The sequence below is a fragment of the Rhinolophus sinicus genome, chromosome 4 (assembly GCF_057876585.1).
Source record: "Rhinolophus sinicus isolate RSI-liver-muscle chromosome 4, RSI-T2T, whole genome shotgun sequence".
In the NCBI taxonomy this organism is placed as follows: domain Eukaryota; kingdom Metazoa; phylum Chordata; class Mammalia; order Chiroptera; family Rhinolophidae; genus Rhinolophus; species Rhinolophus sinicus.
Window position 1 is genome coordinate 105,478,885 of NC_142504.1, and position 24,801 is coordinate 105,503,685.

Consider the following 24,801-nt stretch of genomic DNA (forward strand, 5'->3'; position numbering starts at 1 on the left):
TGAAATAAGATTGTTTAGATCTTTTTTAAAATGACTCCCACTCCTCAAAGTCAGTGCAAACTGTCATCTTCCTGAATATTTAAAAGAAGAAAGACATTATGGGTTGTGTGGAAGTCCCACTTCACAGTTCTATTTAGACTATTTGCAGAAATATTTTTCTGTCTTTTTAAAAATGTATTTTCAAATCATATCTGTGAAGAGCAGTCTATGACTGATGGTAGCTGTTAAAATTATAAGGAGACTGAAACTCTTTCTAAAGGGTATTGATTAATGTCTAGGCCAAGTTGTTGCCAGAAAGAAAGGAAGAAAGAGGACAGGTGGAGGGTTTTCAAATAGAAAAGGTGGGTGAAAGTGCCCGTGGAAAGAGTATTCAGGAAGATGCTCCAAGAGTTTTCACACAGGCCAGCAGAAGTCTCCTGCTGAGTAAACTACCCTGGGTTTCTACTGAGAATTGGGGTGAAGCAGTGGAAAAACAGGTAGATAAATTTTGAGATAGTTGTATACAGATTTCATCCTAAGTAACAGAACCAGAAATTTTTTTTTTCAATTTATGTTAATTTAAAAGTTAAATTTAAAAATTAGATAACAAAATGGAGAGGGAATACTGTTTATATAACCCAGATTTTCTCAATTCCAGCGACATATAATTAATTTCATTACAATTGGCTCCTACTGTCATTTCGGAAAAGTTTTATATGTATGCACCGGAGCCCAATAAATATAAGCTATATTTCCTTTAAAATCTATTTTCCTTTAAAATCCCCACATTTCTAAAATTCAGTTATTCTTAAAAGTAAGACCTTGTGCACTTTATGCTTGAAGAGTCATCATATTTAATAATCCAGATTATATGCTTAGACATAACAAGAAAATTTTTGTGCAGTACTGTATACGGTATCATTAACAATCCAATCTATAATTTCCAACCAAAATATCTACTTAACAAAGATTAAAAAATAAATAAGCAAATAACTCTTACGCCTTTTCTTTGAAAGTCCTGTGTGCTATCATTAAGTTGTGCTATTTTGTATGTTATTTGAACCATTACTCATTTGGGGCTTTCTCATGAACTGAGTTTTACTAGTTTATTAATTAGAGACCAATTTGTAGAATGTCATTTGTTCCTCCTCAAAGGTATAAAATTAAAATATTTAATGGGAGACAGCCCTTCAAATAAAAAAGGTGGTAAAGAAGTCATTTGAAACACCTTCATCTGAAAGTGTAAAGGGAAAGACAGGATAGGTATGGCCTCCCAACACGATGAGTGATTGAAACTGGACCCCCCAGTCTCAGGGAGAAGAAGCTGGCAGAGGGTGATGTCATCAGTGTACCGACCCAAACCCTGCGGTTGGAGTCACAGGGCTACAACAGGGGTGTCATTTTCACCAGGTGGCCAGTAGCCTCTGGGGTCTCATTCCTGACTGGTAAAAACCTTGAGAAATCAGTTTCTGCAAAACTAAATTAATGAGGTCATAGCAATTATGTGAGGTGTGACAACCAAGCAATGCTAAGAAGCAGAGGAGACAGAGAAACCCTTCTTCCGAAGGTCGTTTTGTTTTCTGAGAGGTGAGAAGGAAGGACATTCGTTTGCGTATTTTGACTTTTGGGGAGATGGGCACAGAAATGGGGGAAGGATTTAAAATTATACCACAAATACGCTGCACAGTAAACAGAGGTCCTCAGCATGTGAGTGGGTTGGCGAAGAGTTTATACTTAAGTTTGTTGTTTTGGATAAATATCACAATATTTGCTAGACGATTTCTAAGCCAAGATCCTAACTTCTTGCCTTTAATGTACCGAATGTTACTGTATCTTGGTTGCCTTTGCTGTCTTGCTTTCAAGATTTCAGGTATTTGCTTTAAAAATCAGCATATGTGCTACATCTTTAAGATGCAAAATCAATGGAATTATCAGACTTTGATTTATCTCTTTCCTAAAAGTGACCAAGTGTCAGACGTACACTGTGCCGAAGCTGTGGTAACATGAGGAGTGGGGTTCCTGAGACGCTCGCTCCAGCTCCTGAGAGCTGACCATGGGCAACTTTCCCAGCTCCACGTTCTCGTGATGTCACACGGTCAGTTTAAAACTGGCCACGGTGAGAGTATTTACACCACAGAAATTGGAAAACTCTATAATTCAGGGCCTTCTCTCCCCACCTCCCAGGCATGTTGTTAAAAATTTACCAGCACACTACTGGGTGGGAGTGGGCACGTATGTGGGAACGGGTAATTTTCCCTAAAAGGAAATACATGACAAGCATGGACTCCATCAGACTGGACTCAGTGGGTGGCCCACTGGCAGGGTGAGAGTTCAGGAGCAGCTGTCAAGCGGTTGCTACACCACCAGGTGTGCACACGTGCCAAAGGAAAGCACAAAAACCCATCTTTCATTTTCATTAAGATGCAAATGAATGGAGTTATTCTCCTAGACACCTGGCTGTCTTTGGGAATCTGCTCAGCTAGACACACTGAAAAGTAAACTACAGAAACAAAACATGCTACAGAAGTGCCAGAGGCTGAAAAAGCCCCTGCAGATGGCTGAATGCAAGTCTGATGCTTAAAGGAAAAAGCCTAACCCCAAACTCCCCCTCCACATGTTCCCAGCAACCACCGACCACAGCCTGATTCACTTTTGGATACTCATAGCCTAGTGAGCTTATACTAGGCCTTACAATCGGGTTGAAATGACTCACAAACCATCATTCATTTCACAGTGATTCCTGCGCTCTCTCCTGCTTGGTTAGAAGAATCGTGGGAATGTTTTTCCACCACTGATTCCAGGAGCTATTTCATGCTTTATGGTGGGCCCATCTCCCCTGATACCCATCTCAGATTAGCTTACCTTTAGTATCCTGGTGGCTTGAAAGTTGTTCGAGAACTAGAAGAAGGTACAGAAGACAATGCCTTCAGCGAACATGAACACTCAGCTGGTTGGAGCTAGTGGCTCTTGTTTGAAACTGAAAAGCTGAGGCTTACCTTCCGTGGTAAGATTAAATTCAGCAGTCACTTTTCCATAACTGTTCTCGATGCTGCAGTAATAGAGACCCTGGTCCTTCTGACTGGCTTGAACGATGACGAAGGACACAGCAGAGTTGTCTCCTGCACTGCAGTGGGGGACATTAACATTGGCTTGCATCATCATTCTAAAGTTGCATGTTTTCTAAGACACTTCTGAAGAAATGGCCAAATGCAGAAAGGGCTGAACAGGAGTGGAGCTAAGCTAGGGAGACAAATGCAAAAGAAGCCTCTGCCGTGAGTGCCATCAGAGTAACACTGCTAAGAATTACATTGGCTGGAAGGAATAATCTGGAAACTTCTCAGAAGACCCCATCATCCATCACCAGCCCCAGGGAGCCGAGGAAGGGGCAGGGTTGGCAGCATCCATTGCACAACATCTAGGCTGAGAAGTTCTGGGGTGTCCTTCCTATGGCCAACCAATAAGAACCCGCCTTCAACAGCAGCCAGTTTGTCATTCCCTGGTTGTCAAGCAGGAGTGATGTGACCTGTGCTTCAAGACATTGCTCTGCTTTCAGCCAATCCACTCCATGGGGACAACGGCCCTTTCAAAAGCCCGGGGCACCCTGGTGACCAAGAAGGTACTGATGGCCAACGCAGCACTGGAGGGTGCCAGCTTGAGAGCTTCATGGAGCCAAGACACTGCACAAACACGCAAAGGAAGCTACCACTTTCTTTTTCTTGGTGTCCTCAGAGTCTATTCGCTTTTCCCTAGCCACAAGAAAATGTCCTAAAGCCTAATTTCCACACTTTAGCCTGTTAAGGAAAAGTATCCAAAATGAGGGGACAAAAGCAAAAGGATTGCATGTCCTGTGTATGTCACTGTTTAGTGAGCTTACCCAAGGAGAACGTAATTACAGGAGCGTGCTTCTATGTTTGATTTTGTTATTTACTATATCAACAGAACCCACCCAGACACTATTAAGTCGGGACTTATAGATTTCTGTCTAGGAGAAAAGATACCGTCCACCCCCTACCCAAGCTTTAGTACCTCTCAAACATTAACCAGTTTTGTATCCACGTATATTTGCAAACCAATTTAAGCATTCTTTTGCCTGATTAACCATATAAATTTCCATTGCTCAGATGTTCTTTTGAACAGCTTACCATCTTCCTGATTCTTTACTATTTAATGAGTTGAAGAAGATCTTTGCCACATGCTCCTATTATGTTTGTTTGAGAGATTTCAACTTTTTGAAAATTATATGTTGGCAAGGCAGTAAGATATTTCATGGAGGGACTTGTAAAGGAAACACTCAGCTGGAACTGGGGGTGAAAGAAATGTGCTAACATTTGAAATCCCACCTGAAATACTATAAATGATTCCTTACTATAACATAAATAATAATATAAAGGAATTATGACTCCCAAATATTCTCCAGGATTAGCCTAAAGAAGGTGAGTGTGTGCGCCTACAGCAGACAGTGTGGCCAAGAAGAAATGAAGCAAACATCGGTAGGACTTGAAAGGTCTTGGCCACAGGTCATCTGTCAGAAGCATGGCTATTAATGTCATATGCTCCCTAGAGGGAGATTAGGTTTTCTACAGATGCCTCAAATGGAAAAGGGACCTGAAAGATTCAGGTGCCAAATCTGACCTGAGCGCAAAGCTGCAGAAAAGGCTGGTTACGTGCACTTGGCTAAAAGCACTTTAAATGAATAATTAGTACTTCTGTTTTATAAAGCTCTAGAGAATATCCTTGATTTAAAAATCAAGCTTTTATTTCTCCAATCTAATTCTTCCTAAGCCATACATAAGACAAGCAGGGGAAGGATGACGTTTTAGGCAAAGCGAGTTTATCACTCCGATCACAATCCAGTTAGACTTTCTGCAGTGATGTTATAGAAACGAAACTATAACTCAAATGTTTCATAGTTGCAGTGGGGTCATTAACTTCCAGACATATGTTCCAAGCAGACATATTTGATTTAATTATACAGAACACTCTCAAACGTTCTCACTTTTTCAGTCTACTTGTGAAAAGATTAAGGGGCTAGGAATACCTCCCACAACTCGAGTCGCTGAACTTGGATCTCCTTCAGCAGAAAGAAGCTTCTGAGAATTGTTTGGGTTCCATCGAACCAGATTATCTGTTTCCAGAACGAGCCACACCTCCTCAGGTGTGTCAGGTGAAGCTCCAGTTCATCAGTTCACTTGAAGAAGCTTTTATTGCCAGGAAGTTGCTGTAGGAAACCATTGACCAGATTCTTCCCACACAGGGTATTTTCACTCTCACCTCCCCCTTCTCCTCTCCTCTGTCGCCTGGGGCCTCAGAAATAAACTGGTTTTCCCAACTTATACATGGCTGCTTATTACCCTCAATAGCGGCTAATTTTCTGCAACCCCATGGACTGTTTTTTTCCTTTTGATTCACCTTCTTAGCGTTGTTTGATCTTTGTCAGATTCATGGGAATTTATGAAACAGAAAACACAGCAAAATTCACAGACATACAGAAGCGAGCGCTTCTCAGACTAGAAGATGATTTGACGTGTTCCCCGAAATGTAATGAAAATATAATGGTTTCAAAATTTTTAATTTAAAAGTGTAATTTAAAATGGCTTAAATTACATTGTTAAATGTAATGAAAGGTTTCATGACTTCCTAAGGCCACAAAACTCAATGGTGGCAGAGCCAAGGCAAGAACCCACCACCCTTTCCCTGTCCAGACATCTGTCTTCACTATTTACTCTTCTTGGATACTTCGGGTGTGAAATTTCTGCTTCAGTTTTCCTTTTTACTTCCTATAATTTCTTATTTTATTTTAGAACTACACTGTGAAATAAACAAGCAACAACTGTGAAACATAACCTGGGGCACATATCTCACCTTCTCTGCACTTGTACTATTGACTTTGAATCTTTTGTCCACCAGATAGTAGAGTCTTCATGAATTTCTGCAAACTGGCAGCTTAATTTCACATTTCCGGAGTGATCAGGGAACATCTCGGCTTGGATCTTTTTCAGCAATACCGGAGCTAGAAATGAGAGTTGCAGGTCAGTGTTCTTAGTATAATAGTTGCAAAGGGCTTTACAGTGGGCAAAAGACTGTCCCTTTACATCTCTCTTAATTCTCACATCAATCCAAAGAGATGGATAATAATTATGACCCTCAATTTACAGATGAGGAAACTGAGTGTCTGAGGGGAAATGTGGCTTGCCTGAACAGTAGGAAAAGGAACAAATAAATGTAATAGAAAACTCTTATGAGAACATTACTTAAAATTCCTTGAGTGAGGTTGAGAGATTTTTTTTTTTTTAAGATGAGGGTTGGGGGGGAATTATAGATATCTAGTCTAGTCTATACTAGAACCTGGTTCAAATAAAGATGATTTTAAATGATCACCAGATGGTCCAGGTCAAAATTAGAGCTGGGGATTAGGGAGTACAACCTGTATTATAGAAATATCCTGTGGTTAAACTCCCAGATGAGAAAGGTAACTCATCAAGAGTTATTTGCTGAAAAATATTCATCCATCTTTCCTCTGATTACTGTTGTCTTTGGCTGAAGATGTCCTAGTGGTTTACAGTGATGTCTGATAACAATTTTATTAGTAAAAACTGATGTGTCTACTTGAATGAAGTAGAAGCAATAAGGAACCCGTTCCCGGGCTTGGGAGGAGACCTTTGAATACTGTTTTTAAATCAGGGATGAGGGCTCGGCATGCTGCGCAAATGTGTAGTTACTCGGGGCAGCCACTGGGCGGCAGCATAAACGTTAGACCGGGACAAGGAGGGCCGACCCAGCCAGGTGATCAGAATCATTTGGCTGGCAGTGAGCTTACTGGAAACGTGGTGTCAGTTGATTAGAGACCAAGTTCCGTAACTCTGCAGCTTTGGTAATATAAAATATTATAATCCACAGCCAAGACAAAAGTCATCCATACTGATGCTTTGTTCGCTCTATTGCCGCAAATTCCCGTGCTGTGGAAGAGTCGATGTGTTACATGTGCTTCCCGTCTCCCCTTGGCGCCAACAGACACTTGGATAACACAATGCATATTTAAAGGCTTCTTTTCCTCCCGGTAAGTGATAATGGGCTGTTTGGGAGACACATTCTTCAACTAGAGAGCAGCTGAGAGTACTAACACTTTATGGGAGAGAGAGAAAATATACCAAGTATTTATTGGTGGCAAACCCCACTTGCATTCATTGGGCCCTGCTGGCTGTTGCCGGCTGTTCAGGCCCCAGTCTCAAACTCTTAGTCTAGACTTTTGGCCAAGTTCACCTCATCTGGGACCTGTTTCCTCAAGGGCCCTTCCACCACGAAGTAATGGCCGTCTTCCTGGGTTATCTGTGGAGACCTAAATGTTCCTAAGGCTGCCAACCCCAGACACTATCTGGGGTAAGTTCTGAACACAGAGGAAATTAGGGGACGGCGGGAAGGGCATAAAATGGGCAGTGGAACTAAATGAGCGTCTTTGAGCGACATGAAACTGGCTTGGACAAGAGAGAGGCCTCAGGGCTTTGGGAAGGACCCCTGTCTGTGTGGGAGATGCGAGCAATGCAGATGAAGGAGCTGAGAGGAGGTCTGGGGGTGCAGCGGGACCAAGCTTTGAATGTCAAATAGGTTACTCAGTCTGTTTAATTTCTTTCAAACTCATCCACGTCATCCCCACCCCCAACTCCCACCCCACCAGGTCCCGGGTGCGAGAGCACCGCCCCTCCCAGAATGCTGACCCCTCATCTTTGCCATCCTTTGTGCTCACGGAGGCTGTGTGGCGGCTGAGATCAAGCTTTGTTTCTCAAAGGATAACTTGAATAACCATGGACAAAACTTCCAAATAGATTGTTCACCTCTGGTGTGAACCCACTTTAGAGATCTTTTAAAGCATTGCTTCATTGTCTTTAAAGGTGCTTTTAAAAAGTGTATATTAATAACCTGATTGGATCCCTCCAAAGTCTTCCGAAGGCAGTTTGGTCTTTAACCCTTTCTGTAGCAGGGCTGAGGGCCCGTGGGATGTGGACGGGGAAGGACAAGCCACAGCCTCCAAGTCTGAGGACTCTGCTGAGGAAAACACCCTCCCCTGGAGCTGGGGGCTGGGGGCAGAGTTCTCTGACCCAGTCCCCGCCAGCACCTTCACTTGCTGCAATATCTTCTCTTCTGACTTCTACCAGGTTCCATGGGAAGGGCCTAAAACATGACCTAAAAGTCGCTAAAAGTCAGGTTATGGGACGGAAATGGGGGTTGAAGTGATTTCCTGGGCAAAGCAGAAGAGACTGCAGTTACAAAGACTCTGAGCCTCGAGGGGTCTGCACCCTGGAGCGGAGACCCCAGGGGACTTTAGACTCACATAAAGGGGAGGGTGAGTTGGAAGGACACTTTAGATTCAAATTTGGAAGGAAACCCAATGTTCAATGAAGCCCTTTTTACTGAAAATCAATGATTCAAGAGGAGACTCCCAAATTGTACCTAAATGTTTCTTTCTGGAAATCCTACTTGGCATGTGGTCTATTTAATTATACTAATTAGCTACGCTGATTAATGCTTCTGTTTATCTTTTTACAATAGTTTTTAAAGGATAATTAAACAGAAGGGAATCTTAATCATGCTCCTTCGATTAAACATTCCAATCGGCAGCCAGCATCGGTGGTTCTCCCCCAAGATTACCTGGGAACTTGTTAGAAATGCAATTTCTCGAGCCCACATGTGGAATCAGAAACCCTGGAGGTGGAGCCAGCAGTGTTTCAGCAAGTCCTCCCGGTGATTCAGGGGCCGTTGGAGTTTGAAAACCACAGGCCAACCTTCGTGCCGAACCATTTGGTCACAGCCATAGCATCAGTGCCCACCTGGTCTACACCCACCTTAACTGCACATGACTCAGGAGGACACGGGAACTTCACATCTGGTCGACAAACCCACATTTTTAACAGAATGCCACCGAGCCTCACCTTTTCCTTCTCTTTTGCAAGGTGGCTTCTTGGGGTCTTTTTTCTCATCTGTGTGTGATACGGATGTTTCGAGTTTAGGAGTCTTTTTAAGAAAGCCGGAGTTCTTTCTGGCGTTTTCCTTCTCTTCCAACCTCAGCCTCAGGGCAGCCACCTTGGACAGAATTTTCTTCTTTACTCCCTCAGCTAAATATCCTCTTCCTATGATTTCCTTCTTCTTCTTGACCTCCTCTGAAGCAATCACTGGGGATCCGCCGGTCTGGGCTGCCACATGAGTGGGGTTCTGCTCTCCTGACTTTCTCCCATGGCCCAGGGTGGCACTGAGTTGACCTGGGCCCTGTAGTGTCTCAGGAGCTGTCTCTGATGCACATTCACCTGAAATGAACGCCAAAGTCACTGCCGGGGAGCCAGATGCCCTTGTGGGTTTGGTTTCCCTATTTTGGGGCTCCTCTATTTCAGGTTTCTCAATTTTGTGCCTGATTGAAAAGTTCGTGATGTTTTCCTCAGGAGATAAAGCAAAAGGTGATTGAGTAAGACCACTGGGAGCGCACAAGTGTTCCCCACACTTACTCATGATAGCTCCCCTCTCCTCTGAGTCAGAAAGCGCGCATTGAGGGTTTCTGGGCTCCACTAAATCATTTTCAGAGACATCAGGAATTTGACCTGTGGCGTTGTGAGTATCAACTCCAACAGACGCAGGAGTCATTGCGAGGCAGTTAGAAAGAGGTGAAGTGGGGGAAACAAAATCTGCTTTGTGGTCTTTCCTTTGTTCAGCCTCCCCTGAGCTTCTCTCGTGGCCCTCTTGTACTTGACTTCCGCAGTCCCCACTTGGAATTGTCTCCCCACCTGTGTCAGGACACGGGACTTGGGAAATGGCAGATTGGACGTCCACTTTTGCTTTGTTGTGTTCACTTGGACCAGCCTCCCCTCTGTCACTGGCTTCTTGGTTTCTGTTGGTGCTGTTTTCACTTGAAATGGTGCCCCCACTTTGCTGGGGGCATGGGACTGGCAAGATGGCAGGTTGGACGTCCACTCTCTGGCCCAAGTTGCCGTCATTCAATGTATTCTCCTCTCTGATGACCCCTAGAGTGGATTCAGAAGGCTCCTGCGTTTCCGCCTTCCACTCCACCACACCCGTTTCATCGATGGGATCTACAGAGGACTCTAGGATTTTAGGGAAGGTCAGAAACTGTTTAAAGAAGGTAGGGTGATCCACGCTGAGGTGGTTTTCCTCTTGGTTTTGACTCACATTGCTAACATTTTCCTGCCCTCCAGTTTCAGAAGCCTCTGATGGCAGATCTGTGACACATAATTCCTTCTCATCTACAGGGTCCACAGACGACTCCAGGAATCTGGGTTGGTTCAAATACTGGGAAGAAAGACTTCTCCATTGTCTGCGGTGGATTTCTCTGTTATTAGCAAGGGCTGAGCCAGACGCAGCCTGAGGACTATGAGCCAATGCTGCTATTTCAGAGAGGCCCAGCTCTGGCCCAGCAGCACCTGCCTTTAGAACGTTAGATGCAGCCCAGACCCCATCAGGAATCACAGCACCAGCTTCCGACTCCTTGCATTCAGAATCTGTCAGTTGTCTTGATGGCCAGACTTCTGAAATAGAAGCCTCTAGAGTTATAATCTTTAGTTTCTTGCCTGCTTCCCAATGTCCTGGTCCGCTCTGTTTTGACTCTTCTGGGGGGATATTAGAGAACAGTGGATCGCTGCTCACAGCCTGACTGTCATCTTCCACAGTAGCTTCAGCCACCACGGACACGCTAGTCCCCAGGCCTGACGTCTGCCCTTTTCCTTCTCCAGAGTTTGCTGAGGCGTGGTCCAAGGGTCCTGGGTTTATGTCCCCTTGAGCAGCGGATGTCGTAAGCCAACTTTCTTGGAGACTATCTTCAGAAAGAGAACCCTGGTGGGGCAGGTTCTCCTGCTGGACTCTCTGTGTTGTTTCACTTCCTTTTTCTTGGACATTCTCTTCAAGGTTCCTATCGTCTGCTCTGTCCATGGTGCAGCTCTTATCTCCAGACTGGTTATCAGTGTGAAGCGGGGAATTGCTATAGAAAGCTTCTCCCTCTGAGAGCGGGAGAACACAGACTTGGACTCCTGGTCCACTGGGAGCCATGCAAAGGAGATCTTTTGGAGATTCAATGGTAGAACCATTTAAAATATGACCCAACGGTCCATTGGAACGAAGTTGAAAAACATTTTCATCTGGTACCTGAGGTGAGCTCTCCTCAGGGCTCTCTGCGTGGCTATTCCCAGCAATTGAAACAGGCAGGTATTTGGCTGGGTAGACTTTGGTGGCAATGGTAACAGTGGGTGTGTCCCCACTCTCCCTGGTCACCTCAAGATTATCAATTAATGTTGTTGGCATCTCTTGAGGAAACTTCACAGTTGAACTATGGCTGGCTGATGTGTCTGAGGTATCCGGGACACTGGTACAGGGGCTCTCGTCACCTCCTTTTTCAAACTGCACCGAAGAGTTCTTCTCGGGAGACAGAGGCTGTCTTTCCTCAAGACCTCCTGAGATGCTGGGTCTCAGCCCCTCCTGGCTAGCCTGTCCTATGGAGGCCAGTATGGAGGTAGAATCCTCTACCTCGGCTGGATTTTCCCCTGTGGCACCTTCACTGGCTTTTTGTGACATGTTACAAGTGAAGGTACTGACAGGAGGGACCGTGACCGAGTTTCTATCATTATTGTTCTTGCATGCAGACTGGGAAGGCTCAGAATCTGGTGCTTGAAAAGGAACGTCCAGTGTCTTGTCATCAGGAGAACATAAATCGGATACTTTGCTTTGACTTTCTACCAGCTCTGAGTCCATGGAGCAAATTTCTTGAGGCAAGTATTTATCTACTGGGGCTCGAACAGGAGAATCCATGGTGTCACATGGTCCTTGGTCACCTGCTTCAAAATGCTCCATCACACATGCTGCTTCTCTGCTTCTTGGCCCATCACATACAGTTCCCAAGGTGGGGACAATATTTGCAGGTACAGGGGGAGCAACAGAGAGAGCCCCAGGCTCTCTGCAGTCAGTGCTGCCCTCTTCAGGGAGATGCATCGCCAGCTCACAGGGAAATGTGTCTGCATGATCCGCTTCTGGGAGGCTGAGCTCTTGTCCCAGGTCTTCCCGGGAATGTCCAGCAGCATTGTCTTCTCTGTCTTGGTTTTCTTCATGCTGTGGGCCTTGAATACAGCTTTGTATCTCCAGATGTTGGGCCAGTGATGCATTTTCCTCATTGATCTCTCCTAAGTTGGGGAAGGAATTTGTTGTGGTCCCAGTGAATGCAGACTCCTCCCTGGCAGGCTCTGAGAAAGCTGGCGTCTGGCTCAGAGAGATTCTCTCCCTGACTGTTTCCTGAATGTGCACCTAGGAAGATGAAAAGTGATATTAATAGAATTGTTTCTGGAAGAGCCCACAATAGGGCATCACTGCAATCCCAAGAGTGTTAATCCTTGATGACTGTAATAATAGACAAGAAGAGCAACAGGAATGATTGACATCTGGACATTAATCCCCAAACTCACTCCAGCTATTAGAGATGTCCTGGAGAAATGCAAATTTAAGCAACTGCATGTTCCAGGGGACCCTTGGTCAAATTGCCCATTGTAAGCAAAGAGGTTCCTGAGAATCATCATTGAATGATTTCTTTTCTCTCTCAGGAAAAAAGATGGAAATAAGTGGAATGTGAACTATTTTGATCAAGTAAACCATAAGAGCGTGTAAAACCATCTTTCCAGAAAGATGAATTTCCCATGATCATAACAAGTGAAAACTGCAGTGCTGATAAAGTAGCATAGAGCTCTCTTCATCCACAGATATGACACCTTGATGGTTAACAATGTTACTAAAGAACAGAGAGGAGCATCCTTTGAGGCCACCTCTAATGAAGTAATAGGATTATGATTGGCCATCAGCACTGCCAATCATTTCTGCTCCGGGAAGGTTATAAAATCTCGAAATGCCAGATTCACTTTAAAACAGATGTCTTGTGACAGGTGAACCCAGGACTATTTAAGTTTAGGGAAAGAGACAGACAGGGAGAGGGAAGGAAGGAGGGAAGGAGGGAGGGAGGTACCTATCATGGTACCATTTGAATGTTTTGTGATATTGGATATTGTTTAAGGAAGCACCAAACTTTGACTAAATTCTTGTCTCTTGAGATTTTTAGCTCATCGATTACTTTAATGCCTATCAACTTTAGGCCCAGCTAAGGAGAAGGGAATTGCTGCTAAGTTTTGACTAGCATTGCCATCTTTGCCTCCAGGACTCCTGCTTTGGAGCAGCCACATTCAAATGTGCAGAAACCGATAACTGGGCTTAAAGACGGGAGGAGACAGTCTCTCCCCCAGTGTTCGACAAAGAAAAGCGGACATGGTCCTGTGCACAGGGCAGCTCCAGAGACCTGAGGCTTGTTTCCATCAACCACAGGTGAGAATCATCAATCCCTTTACACACATCCAGTAGCAAACACGACAACAGCATAACCACACCTCCTTCCTACTCCCCCAAGGCTGCTTGCAGCCAGCAGGGATTCACGTCTCATTTTCTCCTGAAAACTACCCTGATGTTCATTTAACTCAAATTTCATTGGCATAAAAGTCCTAACTAAACAAGAAGAAACTTACTATAATTCCTGTGTTAGTTATAATCTCCATGAGGGCTGGGACCGTTCGCCGATTCAACAAATATTTATGGAACGCTCCCAAGGTACTAGGGAGAATCCCAGGTGATGAGGGTACAATACAGGCACGCTGCCCGCCTGCAGGGCAATCGCTCCCATTCTACATTGTATTCAAGGTCTGTCACGGTTAGCACCTACCAAGCGCTCCGTAAGCACTTGTTGAAAGAAGCACGAAGTGAATGAACCATGTGCGAGGTGAGACAGCGCTACCCAACGTCATCCATTCCAACTCTAAGTTGGAAGGGTTTGGACCCACCTGCTCCTGACTTTGGGACAACTCTATTTTAAAAGAGACTTAACTGTACGCAGTGGGCAGGGGCAGTCTGGTTCACACCCTGGTGTTTCTAAAACGAGAACAGATTTACTCTCTGTCGATAGCCCCTTTTCTCATCATATTAAACTGGAAAGGGGAAAACAAGAAAGATCATTTCTGGAAAATAAGAAGTAAGGTTTGAAAAAGGTATCGAGGCGTTTAAAGTGTACATGGTTTCACCTCTACCCCTGAAGGTCTTTGACACCTGTACAGAGCGTTCATTTTATTTGCTATTTCGGTTCAGGTTTGTTTTTGGGTTTTTTTTATAATGAACTGTAGCATAAATACACTGAACTATTAAGCTCGGAGAGTGTGGGTAGCTGCCTGGTCATGATTGGAGTTGTGCAGGAGACTGTCTAACCAAAAACTCCAGGGCCCTCACTTGAGCCTTCCTCTGCTGCCTGAATTTCTACTACCTGTGTCAGTCCTTTATTTTAAGATCTTGCCATCATCACAATAACATCAGTGCCAGCAGACATTTATGGATTAGCTGCCATATGCAGAATTCTCTGCCAGGCACTGGACAAATTTTTCCAAAGGGCTCAAGTTAAAAAGCCACTGTTACTTACTGAGATGTTACACACTCGCTGTTGCTTGCTACCATATCAGCAGAGTTACAGGCTGATATGGAGAAGACACTAACACCTGGAGAGGGTAAAACACGGGACAAGTAAGCTTTGATTCGGATGAGTTTGGTCATTGGAATATATCATCGTAGCCACGCTATCGTGCCTTGATTTACAAAATAGTCATGTTCCTATTAAGGTAGGAACTCACTCCTCCTCTCTCTTCCTTTTAAAATAAAATCCTACTTTAAATTAGCCTGGTGAAGCCCCACATGTAAAAAAATATGGCAAATCCTTGACTGTAAATTCATCTACTTGGCAAACATTTACTAAGCATCTACGACATACCAAGCTCTGTTCTAAACACGAGGATGCATCAGTGAACATAGCAAACACTCCTGGCCTTTTGGAAGATACGTTCAAGCAACAATCCATAGACTTAGTCCACTGCTGATGGGAAAGTCCATAAATTTGATTTTAGCTAACCAATGGGGTCTTCTCAAAGCGGAGCTTTCAATAGCCTGGTACACACTTGTCACGGCTTAAAGGCCTGTTCTAAAGACGGGCCCCTTGGTCTCATGCAGAAGCCAACTCATAGAGAAAGACAAACCAGACTCACGCCTTTCAAATAATTCAGGCCTTCCTTTTAAGACATCCCTTAGTTACGTCATTATGAGAGAAGTCCAACAAATGATTCTCCTGCTGCTTAGCTAGTCTCATCATGGAGTGAGTGGTGAGACTCAAGAAGTTTTGTGATGTTTTCATTCATGTGAAAAGAAGGAGGGTGTGGGGCTCTAGGAGGAAGCCCCGTATCGTGTGTGGAGTGTGGACTTGGGGGACCGGCCACCTGGGTTCAGCTCAATCCAACACTGCACGCACGCTCCCAAGTAATCTCTTTGGCCTCTCTGACCCTCTGTCTCTTCCTCTAAGGCTAACCACACGCGTATCGGCACCATCCTGTCAGCACTCACTGTTCTCTGTGAAAAGGAAGTCGTGGCTAAGGCACACAAAATGAGCAACTCTGACGAGCAAAGCAGTGTGCTGTGGGCTTTACATAGGCTTTCTCATTTGATTGGTAAAACAAATCTTAAATACTATGCGGTCATCTCCTTTACTGATAAGGGGAATAGCCTGGGTCCAATCAGAAGATAGAAACCACCAAGTGGGTTAAATAAGGCAGGTGACTATCAAGAATTATTCATTGCCATAGAAGAGTAACTATGGTTGAGGGAAAACACGATGGTGCTCTAAGGTGAGGGAGAGCAAAGGGAAGGACAACGTGGAAGCAGCTCAGACCTAGTTGGAGAAGGTGTAACCAGGCCACCACATAGCAGAGACACTCGCTGGTGTAGCCAGGCCAGAGCTGACCTGGACCTGCTGGGTGAGCAACAGACCACCCTTCCTCATGCAGGGGGGAGCAGGTGGTCTCCAGGGCACCGGCAAGGCAGAGGCCAAGATTCGACTTGGGTGGGCTACATGTGGTGGGGGGAGGGAGAGGGAAAGACAGTCCCAGATATTCAGGGCCACAGGCGGCTGTGTACAGGCCACACAGGGGCTTGTGGAGGAAGTCTGGATGTTGATACAGACACGAGGCCTCCAGAGCAGCGGACCATGCCAAGCTCCGGTTTCTGGGTAGAAAGGGCTGCAGGAAGTTTAGCATGAGGCCAAGGTCAAAAGGTCACTGATGGACCATGTTCTGGGCCCCGTGGCTAGGACAGGCTCTATGAGATGACTACAAACCCCTAATACCAACTGCCCCCGATGCTGAAAATGACAGCAATTCTCTTCTTCTTGCACTGTCCTTCCAGCACCCTCTGCTGACAAACTTCACATCAAGCTTATTTTAAGAGACCTGGTTAATGGGATTCTATCATTGAGCGCCACTGACGGCTGTGCTCCGAGCTGAGAATCAGTAAATTGAGAACTGGCACATGAGGTCCCTGATGTACAGAGCTTAGGAAGCACCCCACGGTCCCACGGTCAATGGCATAACCAGGGTATAAAGTCAAGTCTGTCTGGCCATTAAAGTCATTTCCAGATTTTCTAACAAGATAAATTAAGACGAACCTCACCAGATGGCTGGGAACTCCCCTAATTGAAACTCAGAATCTCTGAGCTTCTGAGACACTTGAGTGTAAGACTATAACGGTCCCTATTACAGGCCACATGGCCACTTGTTTGTTGGCTTCCTCAAGCTCCAAGGGCAGGAATTCTGTTTTAATTTCTGGATTTCCAGAACCTTAGACATAACAGGGACTCGATTCATTTTGCTGAATGAATAAGCGCATGAATGAACACAAAGACGGGGAAGGGAAAACCAAATGGAGTAACACTTCCAAACCTGTTTTTGAAAGCAGCACTGAGCTTGAAAACTTACAGTCTCCCCTCCCGGCATCTTTCAACCCCATCTCTATTCAACATGCCTCCAATTCTGCAAACACGTTGTTTTCATTTACTGGCCTCTCCAAAAACTCTGCTTCCTGTGTGTGTCTGCCACGAATCCCATGGAAACCGTGTGGCCTTGCCATCCTCCTGGGATGTTTAGGGTTATATCTCATCGTTAATGAGAGTGACCCGGATGCCAACAAAGTCATGACACTCATTTGAGTCACTAACAATAGAAGGTGGTATGAGATAAGATCCCTCTTCTTAAATAGCGTATAATCCAGCTGAAGAGACAAGATGTACATGGAAAAGATAAGTAACAATTCTCGACAAGTTGTGCTAATGGCCAGATGGATGGACCTAGCATGCTGCCACAGGAGCGGTGGGAAAATCACCGGAGTCGTCTTCTTCCACGTGATGGACCAGATCCCTGCCGTGCAAAAACCAGAGGTTGCACCCTTATGTTATACGTATCGATTCTTAGATAATTCTGGAACATTTCTGTGCAGTCTCAGGAAGCATCTCTACTGATTAGAAGGGGCAGATGTGATAGACGCTGTTGGTTGACTAACTCAACAGCGTCCCCACGCCCTTTGCCTTTGCTACTTCCAACTAAAGAGGCTGGGCAACTGCATACTCTCCCAGCCTCCTGCGTAGTGAGACAGAGCCAAGGGGTCCATTCTGGCAGGTACGATGGAAGGGAAATTCCACTAAGCAGCTTTTGGGGGATCTTTGCTCTCCTTACATGAGGCATGGATATGGTGGGCACTGTGTCTACCTCTTTCCTTCTTCCTGTAACGAAGATGTGATGTCTGACACTGCAGCTGTCATCTTCTAGTCCTGAGGCAACCAGCACGAGAAGGAAAAGCCAACACACTACGGCTGGTGGGACAGACAGCGAGAAAGGAGTTGGGAGCTTGTAAGGCATCCTCGAGCCGTGGGAAGAACACTGAGACCGACTTCCTGTGGTCTTTCTGTTTGAGGCCACTAGCAGTGGTTATTCTGTTCACTGCAGCTAAAAGCAGTCCTCATGGATACAGGAGGAAAACATATTGCTGAGGGATAAGGGGAAAGCATGTGAGGTTCACCCTGGAGCCTTCCTGGAAGCACTGGGTGAACTTGGGTAAAGATTAGTTTGAAGGACAGTGTCACAAAGGGCAAAGGGCTGGTCAAAATGCCAAGGGATCCAAAGGGCCTGAGGTTAAATGAAGCTGAAGCCCAGCGGGGGTGGGGAGTGGTGGGGAGAATGGGGAAATGTGAGAAGACGGACCCAGGGCCGGAGAGTCAGTCGCTTAGCTCCTTGCTTCAGCGGGGCAGCACTGCCATATGCCGACAAGCCCTCCCGCGGGATGATTTTCTTTCTCTAACTCCTGTTTCTTTTCAAATGTTCTTTGAATGTTCTTTCCACCTCACCTGGATTAGATACAAACAGCGCCGTGTTCTTCAGTGGTTGTCTACACATCATCAATTTGCTCCGGCGGTTCCAGGAATCTTTAAATGGGAACCTCCCCCACTCCCCAAGGCCCTGGGCTGCTGTAGCCTTGCCCACAGCTAACCTTTCCTAAATATCTGCTGAGCCCTCACTGCAGGCTTAGCATCAGAGGGTCATTCATCATTCTCGATAGATCAAATCCATACCACCTGGGCCTTCAAAACTGAAAACAGCCCAGTCCCCAGCCAAAGAAAGCTTAAAGGCAACCTAAAATATTTCAGGAACTTGAGTTTATTTTTAGGAGTCGCCAGGTTGCCCAGAAAGGAGCTTCACTTAAAGGTTTTGAATGTTAAAGTAACACATAATAAAGTGGAGGACACGCCTCTGATGTCCCCAATCCTGAAACCCGATATTGAACACCCCTGTCATTTGACCAGCTCATCTACATACCACTCCCTCCTGGGAGACAAGAAATCTTCAGCCAGCTGCTTTCAGCCTGTCCTGATTTCTTGGGAAAGTCGTAGCATGTGTAAAATACCGATTTGATCTCTTATTGAGAGAAGACTGGGTTTCCACGAGGAAAACCCTTTTCCAGGGCTGAGGGGCTGGAATCTGCCTGGTGACACGGTGTGAGCAAAAGGGCCCCGGACCGTGAGCCAGGAGCTATGTGTGTTCATTGTGCATCGTGGGTGAGGTGTGGCAAGTAGCAGAACTACTGTTACTACTGATAATGGTAATAACCGCGACGCCCAGTACAGCCCTGAATACACAGCAGACACTGCTCTAGGGCTGTACACACCTGAATGCAGCTCATGTTTGTAAAATGGCATAGACACGTACACCTTGGGGACTCTGGGTTGTGTCATGTTAGTGAGAAATATACTCGTACACACAAGAAGACCGTTTGGTGAGAAACCCCACGTACCGTGGGTCAGAAAAGCAGCCACCTTCCTTCCTTGACTGCATCTTCATTTTCCTGCATCTCGGAGTGTGCTGGGGGGGGGGGGGGGGACCTAGATTTCCTTAACTGTGACTGGGAGATACGCAAACCTAAGAAACATGGAGTTGGGAAGGCCAGCAATTTTTTTTTCATTTCACCAAGCCTTTCTGAATAATCAGTGTTTTTTGCTGTGTTGTGAAAACACTGGACTCAGATGAGTTGGTGAAAGGAACATGGAGTGGGGTGATGGAGAAAGGATCGGACCTCAGACAACACAGGGCTTAGTCCTGGCTCCGCTGGCACATGGGAAGTGGCTTTGGAGAAGTCACTGGATGTCTCCGAGGCTGTTTCTTCCACGGTAAAGTGAGAGGGTGGAGAGTATCTCTTGGGCCACACAGCTCTGGTGTTCTCAGACCTGCTCCCATGTAAACAACACAAACACTGAAATGGGGCTTAAACCTCACCTTCCATTTAGAACCAGGCTTTCCTTTGATGCCTCCTAGATCTAAGTCTATTAACTAAGAGTGTTTTTAGGGGAAAGGACACGATGTGTCACCATACATAGACCAATCCAGAACGAGGCAGTGGGGCCCAAGAGAGGGCCAGGGAAGACACAGTGGGCTGGGGAACAGGTCACCCTGGGGAAAGCACTCCCTGGAGTCCTAGCTCTTGCCCTGCCTCCCCCATTGCTGCTTCTCCCTCCTCTAAGCAGTAAGTAGATCGCACTGTGTCAGCACAGGGGCCCGGAACAGTTCTGGAGGCTCACAGACCTAGTCCAAGCCAATACAAGCCATCCCAGCCACAGAACAGAAGACCAGTGGCCACTGGCCCCCAATTTTGCTAACCCTTTTTGGGGCTGAGGAAAGTTACAGCTTCTTCTTCCAGGGCAATCTCATTTTACCCACACAATTTTGCATATAATTTCAGGGGCCTCCAGACCCTCTTGAACCCATTGATCCCCACTTCAGGGCCCTGGGATCACGGATTGAGTGTCTGCTGTCAATCATGCACTGAGGGATGAGGGAATGGCATGGTGTTGTTTACTTCCCACACACCGAAACTTCTCTACAGACTTCAGACTGGATAACAAGAGGGAAAGAATGAAACCTTAGCCAGTTCCTAGGAGAGCGTTTTCAAATCAACATCCCTCTTCACCGTTTCTAGAATTTGTGAGCAAAATCAAAACCAAGGTAGTAGCAATTACCGTACTGCACTGACAATAATACCAGGTACAGAGCAAGTTCTTGTAAACTTTAGAAACAGGAAGCGCTTGTCACGGTTACTACACTACTATTTTGCCCATTCAGCGTGACTTTAAATTATATGGTAATGATGGTATTTGGCACTTGGAAAATCTGAATATAAACATAAATATAGGCAGATCGCCTGTCTGGGATGCTCAATGCCAAAAATGAGGAGCAAATGCAAGCTAATATGCCATATGTCACTTCTAGGAAGTAGGAGGACAGCCATGTCTTCAGGTTTGGCTTCTGGTTAAGCAAAAATGTCCCCTTAAAGAGTACAGGTCTGGGAGGGTACGGTTTCCCAGCCGGCAAGAACGGTTACTAGATGAGATCCAGAGACAGCTGCATGCAGCAGGAGAAATAAAAGTTCTTGGAATAGTGAGATCCACGAGAGGAAGGACAGGGTTAGTCATGCTGATCTTGCTGCAAGGCACACAGTAGGTGCTCAAAAAAATAGGTCAAATGAGTGAACACCTGTCCAATCTGCCCTTCACCCAGTGTCAACATAGATAGGAAGGCTGGGCCCCTCTGCAGTCTGGGTCTCTTCTCATGCTCCATCAAGTGCTCTGTTGAAACATTGTTCGAATCACCTACTTGAGCAATTGCCCCAAAGTCCTGTGCTTTGGTTAATACGTGTGTTCTACCTCTTCTTCATCAATAATAATTTGGTGCTTGGCTAGCCTTGGTCTTCTTTAGATCTAAACTGAAGCCATCTGTTCTTATTTGAGTAGCGAGAGAGGAGCAAAGCATCTCTTGTTTTTTAACACTTAACAATTGAGGTTTCTGATATATACTACCCAGAAGACATCAGCATAATTGTACCGTGACCACCAGGCACCAAAGGTGGTGCTAGCCAATTGACCACAGGCAGAGTGGTGAAATCACAAAGTGCAACTGAAGGGTTAAGTTTCACACCTCTACTTGAAAGATGAAGGGCATCAAAGGCAGGATGTGGGCAGGAGCATGGTGCAGAGTCAACTGGAAATTCAGGGACCTCCTTTGATGGAGCCATCAAAATCTACTTTCCCCTTGTAGGTGGAAGGAAAAAGAATGATTCACAAAGAAGTTTCTGGGAAGCTGAAGTTGTTGGGGAAATGCTTTGAGAACCAAGAAGGAAAGAAAATGTCTGGGATTCAATGCAGTGATTTGAGCAAGGAAAGTGAAAAACATGCTTAGCTGATATCTGCACTTATGGTGTTTTGAGAATTCACACATGTATATAATTTCTCGGATGAACAAGTTCATGTAATCTCTTTATTCTTCCTCTGGAACGATCTGGTCTTGCTCATAAGCTCCCGACCACAGGTAGGGGCTTGGAGAATGAGTGGAGAATGAAAGTTGTCGCTCTGACTGAGCCAGCCTCTGATCCAATAACTTGAAAAGACCTTAGAGGAATGTTCAGGCCTTTAGTTCCACCCACCAGGACCTGCTCCTCCGGCAGCTGGTGTCTGAGCTGCCCTCACGGGTAGATGGGTGGGGGTCAGTCCCCGTGTCCCCAAAGGGAAGCCGGGAAAGAGCTCCTGTCCTCACCGTTTCCCTTAGCTTATTCTAACACAGGGTGAAGTCAGGATGGGCGTGTTTTCTGGGCCCTGACTCCATCTCTGTCAGGCTTTTTGTCCCGGCATCTCTGAGGAGGATGTTCAAGGCTTGGATACCCTTGTTTAAACTCTCACACACTCCTGCTTTCTGATTGTCCAGAGATAAGACCGATCCAACACGAAGAAAGGAACTTGGAAAACACTTCTCTCAACAAAGCCCAAATTAAAAAATTATTGTCCTGTTTAAACAAAAGTCAGGCAAACACCTGTTTCTTTCCATTTGCTTTCTTCAGCACAGCCCTAATCACGGTCTCCACCTCTCACCCTGTAGATGACCCTGTCTCCCAAGCTACTTTGGAAAAAGGTCCTGGAGGCAGAAATGAGAAAACAAACATTTTTGTTGTTGTTGTTGATGCCTCCCTGTACACACCACTGGCAACGGTGTTAGTTTCCTAGGGCTGCGGAAACAAATGACCACAAACTGGTGACTAAAAAAACACGCATTTCTTCTCTCAGTTCTGGAGGCCGGAAGTCTGAAATCAAGGTTTCCCAGGGCCAGGCTCCCTCTGAAGGCTCCAGGGAAGAACGCTTCCTTGTCATTTCACCTCATCTTGACTCATGGCCTCACCTTAACTAATTACATCTGCAAAGACCCTGCTCCAAATAAGGTCGCGTGCTGAGGTTCCAGGTAGACATACATTTGGAGGGACATTACTCAACATTCTGTAGCAACCCTTCTTTCCCCAGCCTGTCCTGCTGGCCCTCCCTCCCCACCGTCTCCAGTCTGCCATCAGCTCTCTGCCCGTGAAGCTTTGTCACCTCGCTGGGTGGTGTGGACTTGAGAAGAGAGTTGGAATGGTATTCTAACAGCAGGACAAGTACAGGAGGGCTGACATTCTTCTGGAAATTACGCTTGTTTCGGTGGTAAGCAAAGCCTGTCGGGAGAGTGGAATTCAGTACCACCAAGGGGCTATTTCTGGTCCCTGCCCTGATCCTACGAAGGCTGGTATCCTGGAGCCCAGCCTTCCAGACCCTGTAAGCCGTCAGCCACTTCAGAATGTTCCTAAGGGAGCTGCCCAGGCCTGAACTGGATGTCCTTCCCTCTGCGGATGGAGAGGCAGTGACGGGGGAGTTCCTTGTGCTTGTTCTCAGATATAGACCCCAACTAGAAATCTTAAAGACGAAGGAGTCAACGGTTCTCATGATGGTTATTTTCCTACCCGACATCATCAGTTTGATGGTAAATGTTGAAGCACTTGTTTTTAAAACATCACTGAAGAAAAATGCCCGAAATCTCAAAGCAGTATCAAAATACCTGTGCTGACTCAGAAAGATAATTTTTTAAGCATCAGCAGAAAGGGGAACTTACAGAATTTGCAATCTTACCCTCCTGCCCCGCCCCCACCCCCACCTCAGCTCTGCAAATGCGGTGGAGGCAGTGAATTGGAGGGGGTGGGAGAATGTGCTTTTTCATGTTTCTGTCTTGCCTCTTTAACTAGATTTAACTCAGTTCGACAAATTGTATTGACAGTCACTGTACTATGTCTGTTCCGGGTGTTCACAGATGAATCAGAACTGTGTCTGTCGCCACATAGCTCATAGTACAGCCCAGCTGGGCAAACCAACAGCTATAATGTACAGTATATGTTAGCAGAGAGAAGAATAAAACATTATGGGAGAAATCCATTCTCCTTCAGGTTGAGGAGAAGGGACAGTGTATCAGGGAAAGATCCAGAATCCATTCATTTGCTGCCTCTGCATTTAAATTTAACACTTTTACTCATTGAATCCTTGTTGAAAGCTCTTCATGAGCCAGGCCTCATCCTTACTGCTGGGGAAAGAACATCCCCAGTGAAAGACTCTGCCTTCTTGAAACTTACGTTCTGTGTTAAGGAGGTAGACAAGCTCAAGGAGGGCAGCAGATGTTTTATAAGGAGAGAAGGCCAAGGAAACAGCATGAACAAAGGCACTGGGGCAGGCAAGTGCTCAGTTATCCAGAATGACCAGGATGTGGGGGGCATGGAAAGGGAAGGGGGGAGCAGGATGGCAACGTGGAAAGAGGCTAGAGCTAATGCACTGCGCGTAGCGTTCAGATTGACTCCTGCAGCAAGAGGGTCCACCACAGTCTGACAGGGGCTGGGAGGATGTTGTTTTAAACAAGGGAATGACACTCCCAGGTTTAGGTTCCGGGAAGACGGTTGCAGTAGCATGTGGACAGTATCTTAGAAGAGAGACACTGGCCCAAGTTGTCTGGAAAGCCACCTATTGCAATGGTCCAGATAAAATGATGAAGCCGGGACTATAGCAGTGGCTGATGGGAGGGAGAGTGTTGTGTATTGAATCATGTCCCCCAAAAAGATACGATCAAGCCTAACCCGTGTCACCCGTGCATGTGAGTTTATTTGAAAATAGAGTTTTTGCAGATGCATTCAAGTTGAGTTGCGGTGACACTGTATTGGTGTGGGCCCCAACCTGATGACTGCTGTCTTTATAAGGAAAAGGAAATGTGGACACAGAGACACAAGGAGAAAGTCAGGTGGCCAGGTGACCACAGAGACAGAGACCGGGGCAATGCAGCTGCAAGGATTGTCAGCAACCCCAGAAGCTACAAGACAGGGGCAGGGAACAGCTTCTTCCTGGGGGTCTCCAGGAGGAACCAGCCCTGCCAATGCCTTGATTTCAGACCTGTGGCCTTCAGAACTGGGAGATAATCCGTTTCTGTTGTCTTAAGCCCTCGGAAACCCATAGAGAGAGGAACACACTGCAGAGGAAGAATGGACAGGATTCAGGGACTGGAGATG

At 45.9% G+C, this 24,801-nt stretch overlaps 1 protein-coding gene across 5 annotated transcripts in view; it reads right to left on the bottom strand.

The window, feature by feature from the left end:
• Nucleotides 1–24,801, bottom strand: part of ALPK2 (alpha kinase 2) — a 117,487-nt gene that overhangs the window by 24,573 nt on the left and 68,113 nt on the right. For 4 of the 5 annotated variants that reach the window (XR_012498732.2, XM_074339895.2, XM_074339896.2 and 1 more), the window contains 4 exons: nt 8,904–12,267; nt 5,842–5,989; nt 2,976–3,103; nt 2,842–2,877 (listed from right to left, as the gene is read on the bottom strand). Coding sequence is in view for 4 of the 5 variants with exons in the window: in XM_074339895.2 (XP_074195996.2) it covers nt 2,842–2,877; nt 2,976–3,103; nt 5,842–5,989; nt 8,904–12,267 (3,676 nt within the window). In the remaining variant the exon portion in view is untranslated. Of the gene's footprint in view, nt 1–2,841; nt 2,878–2,975; nt 3,220–5,841; nt 5,990–8,903; nt 12,268–24,801 lie in introns of those variants that run through there. The other variant, XM_074339898.2, reaches the window with a different exon arrangement.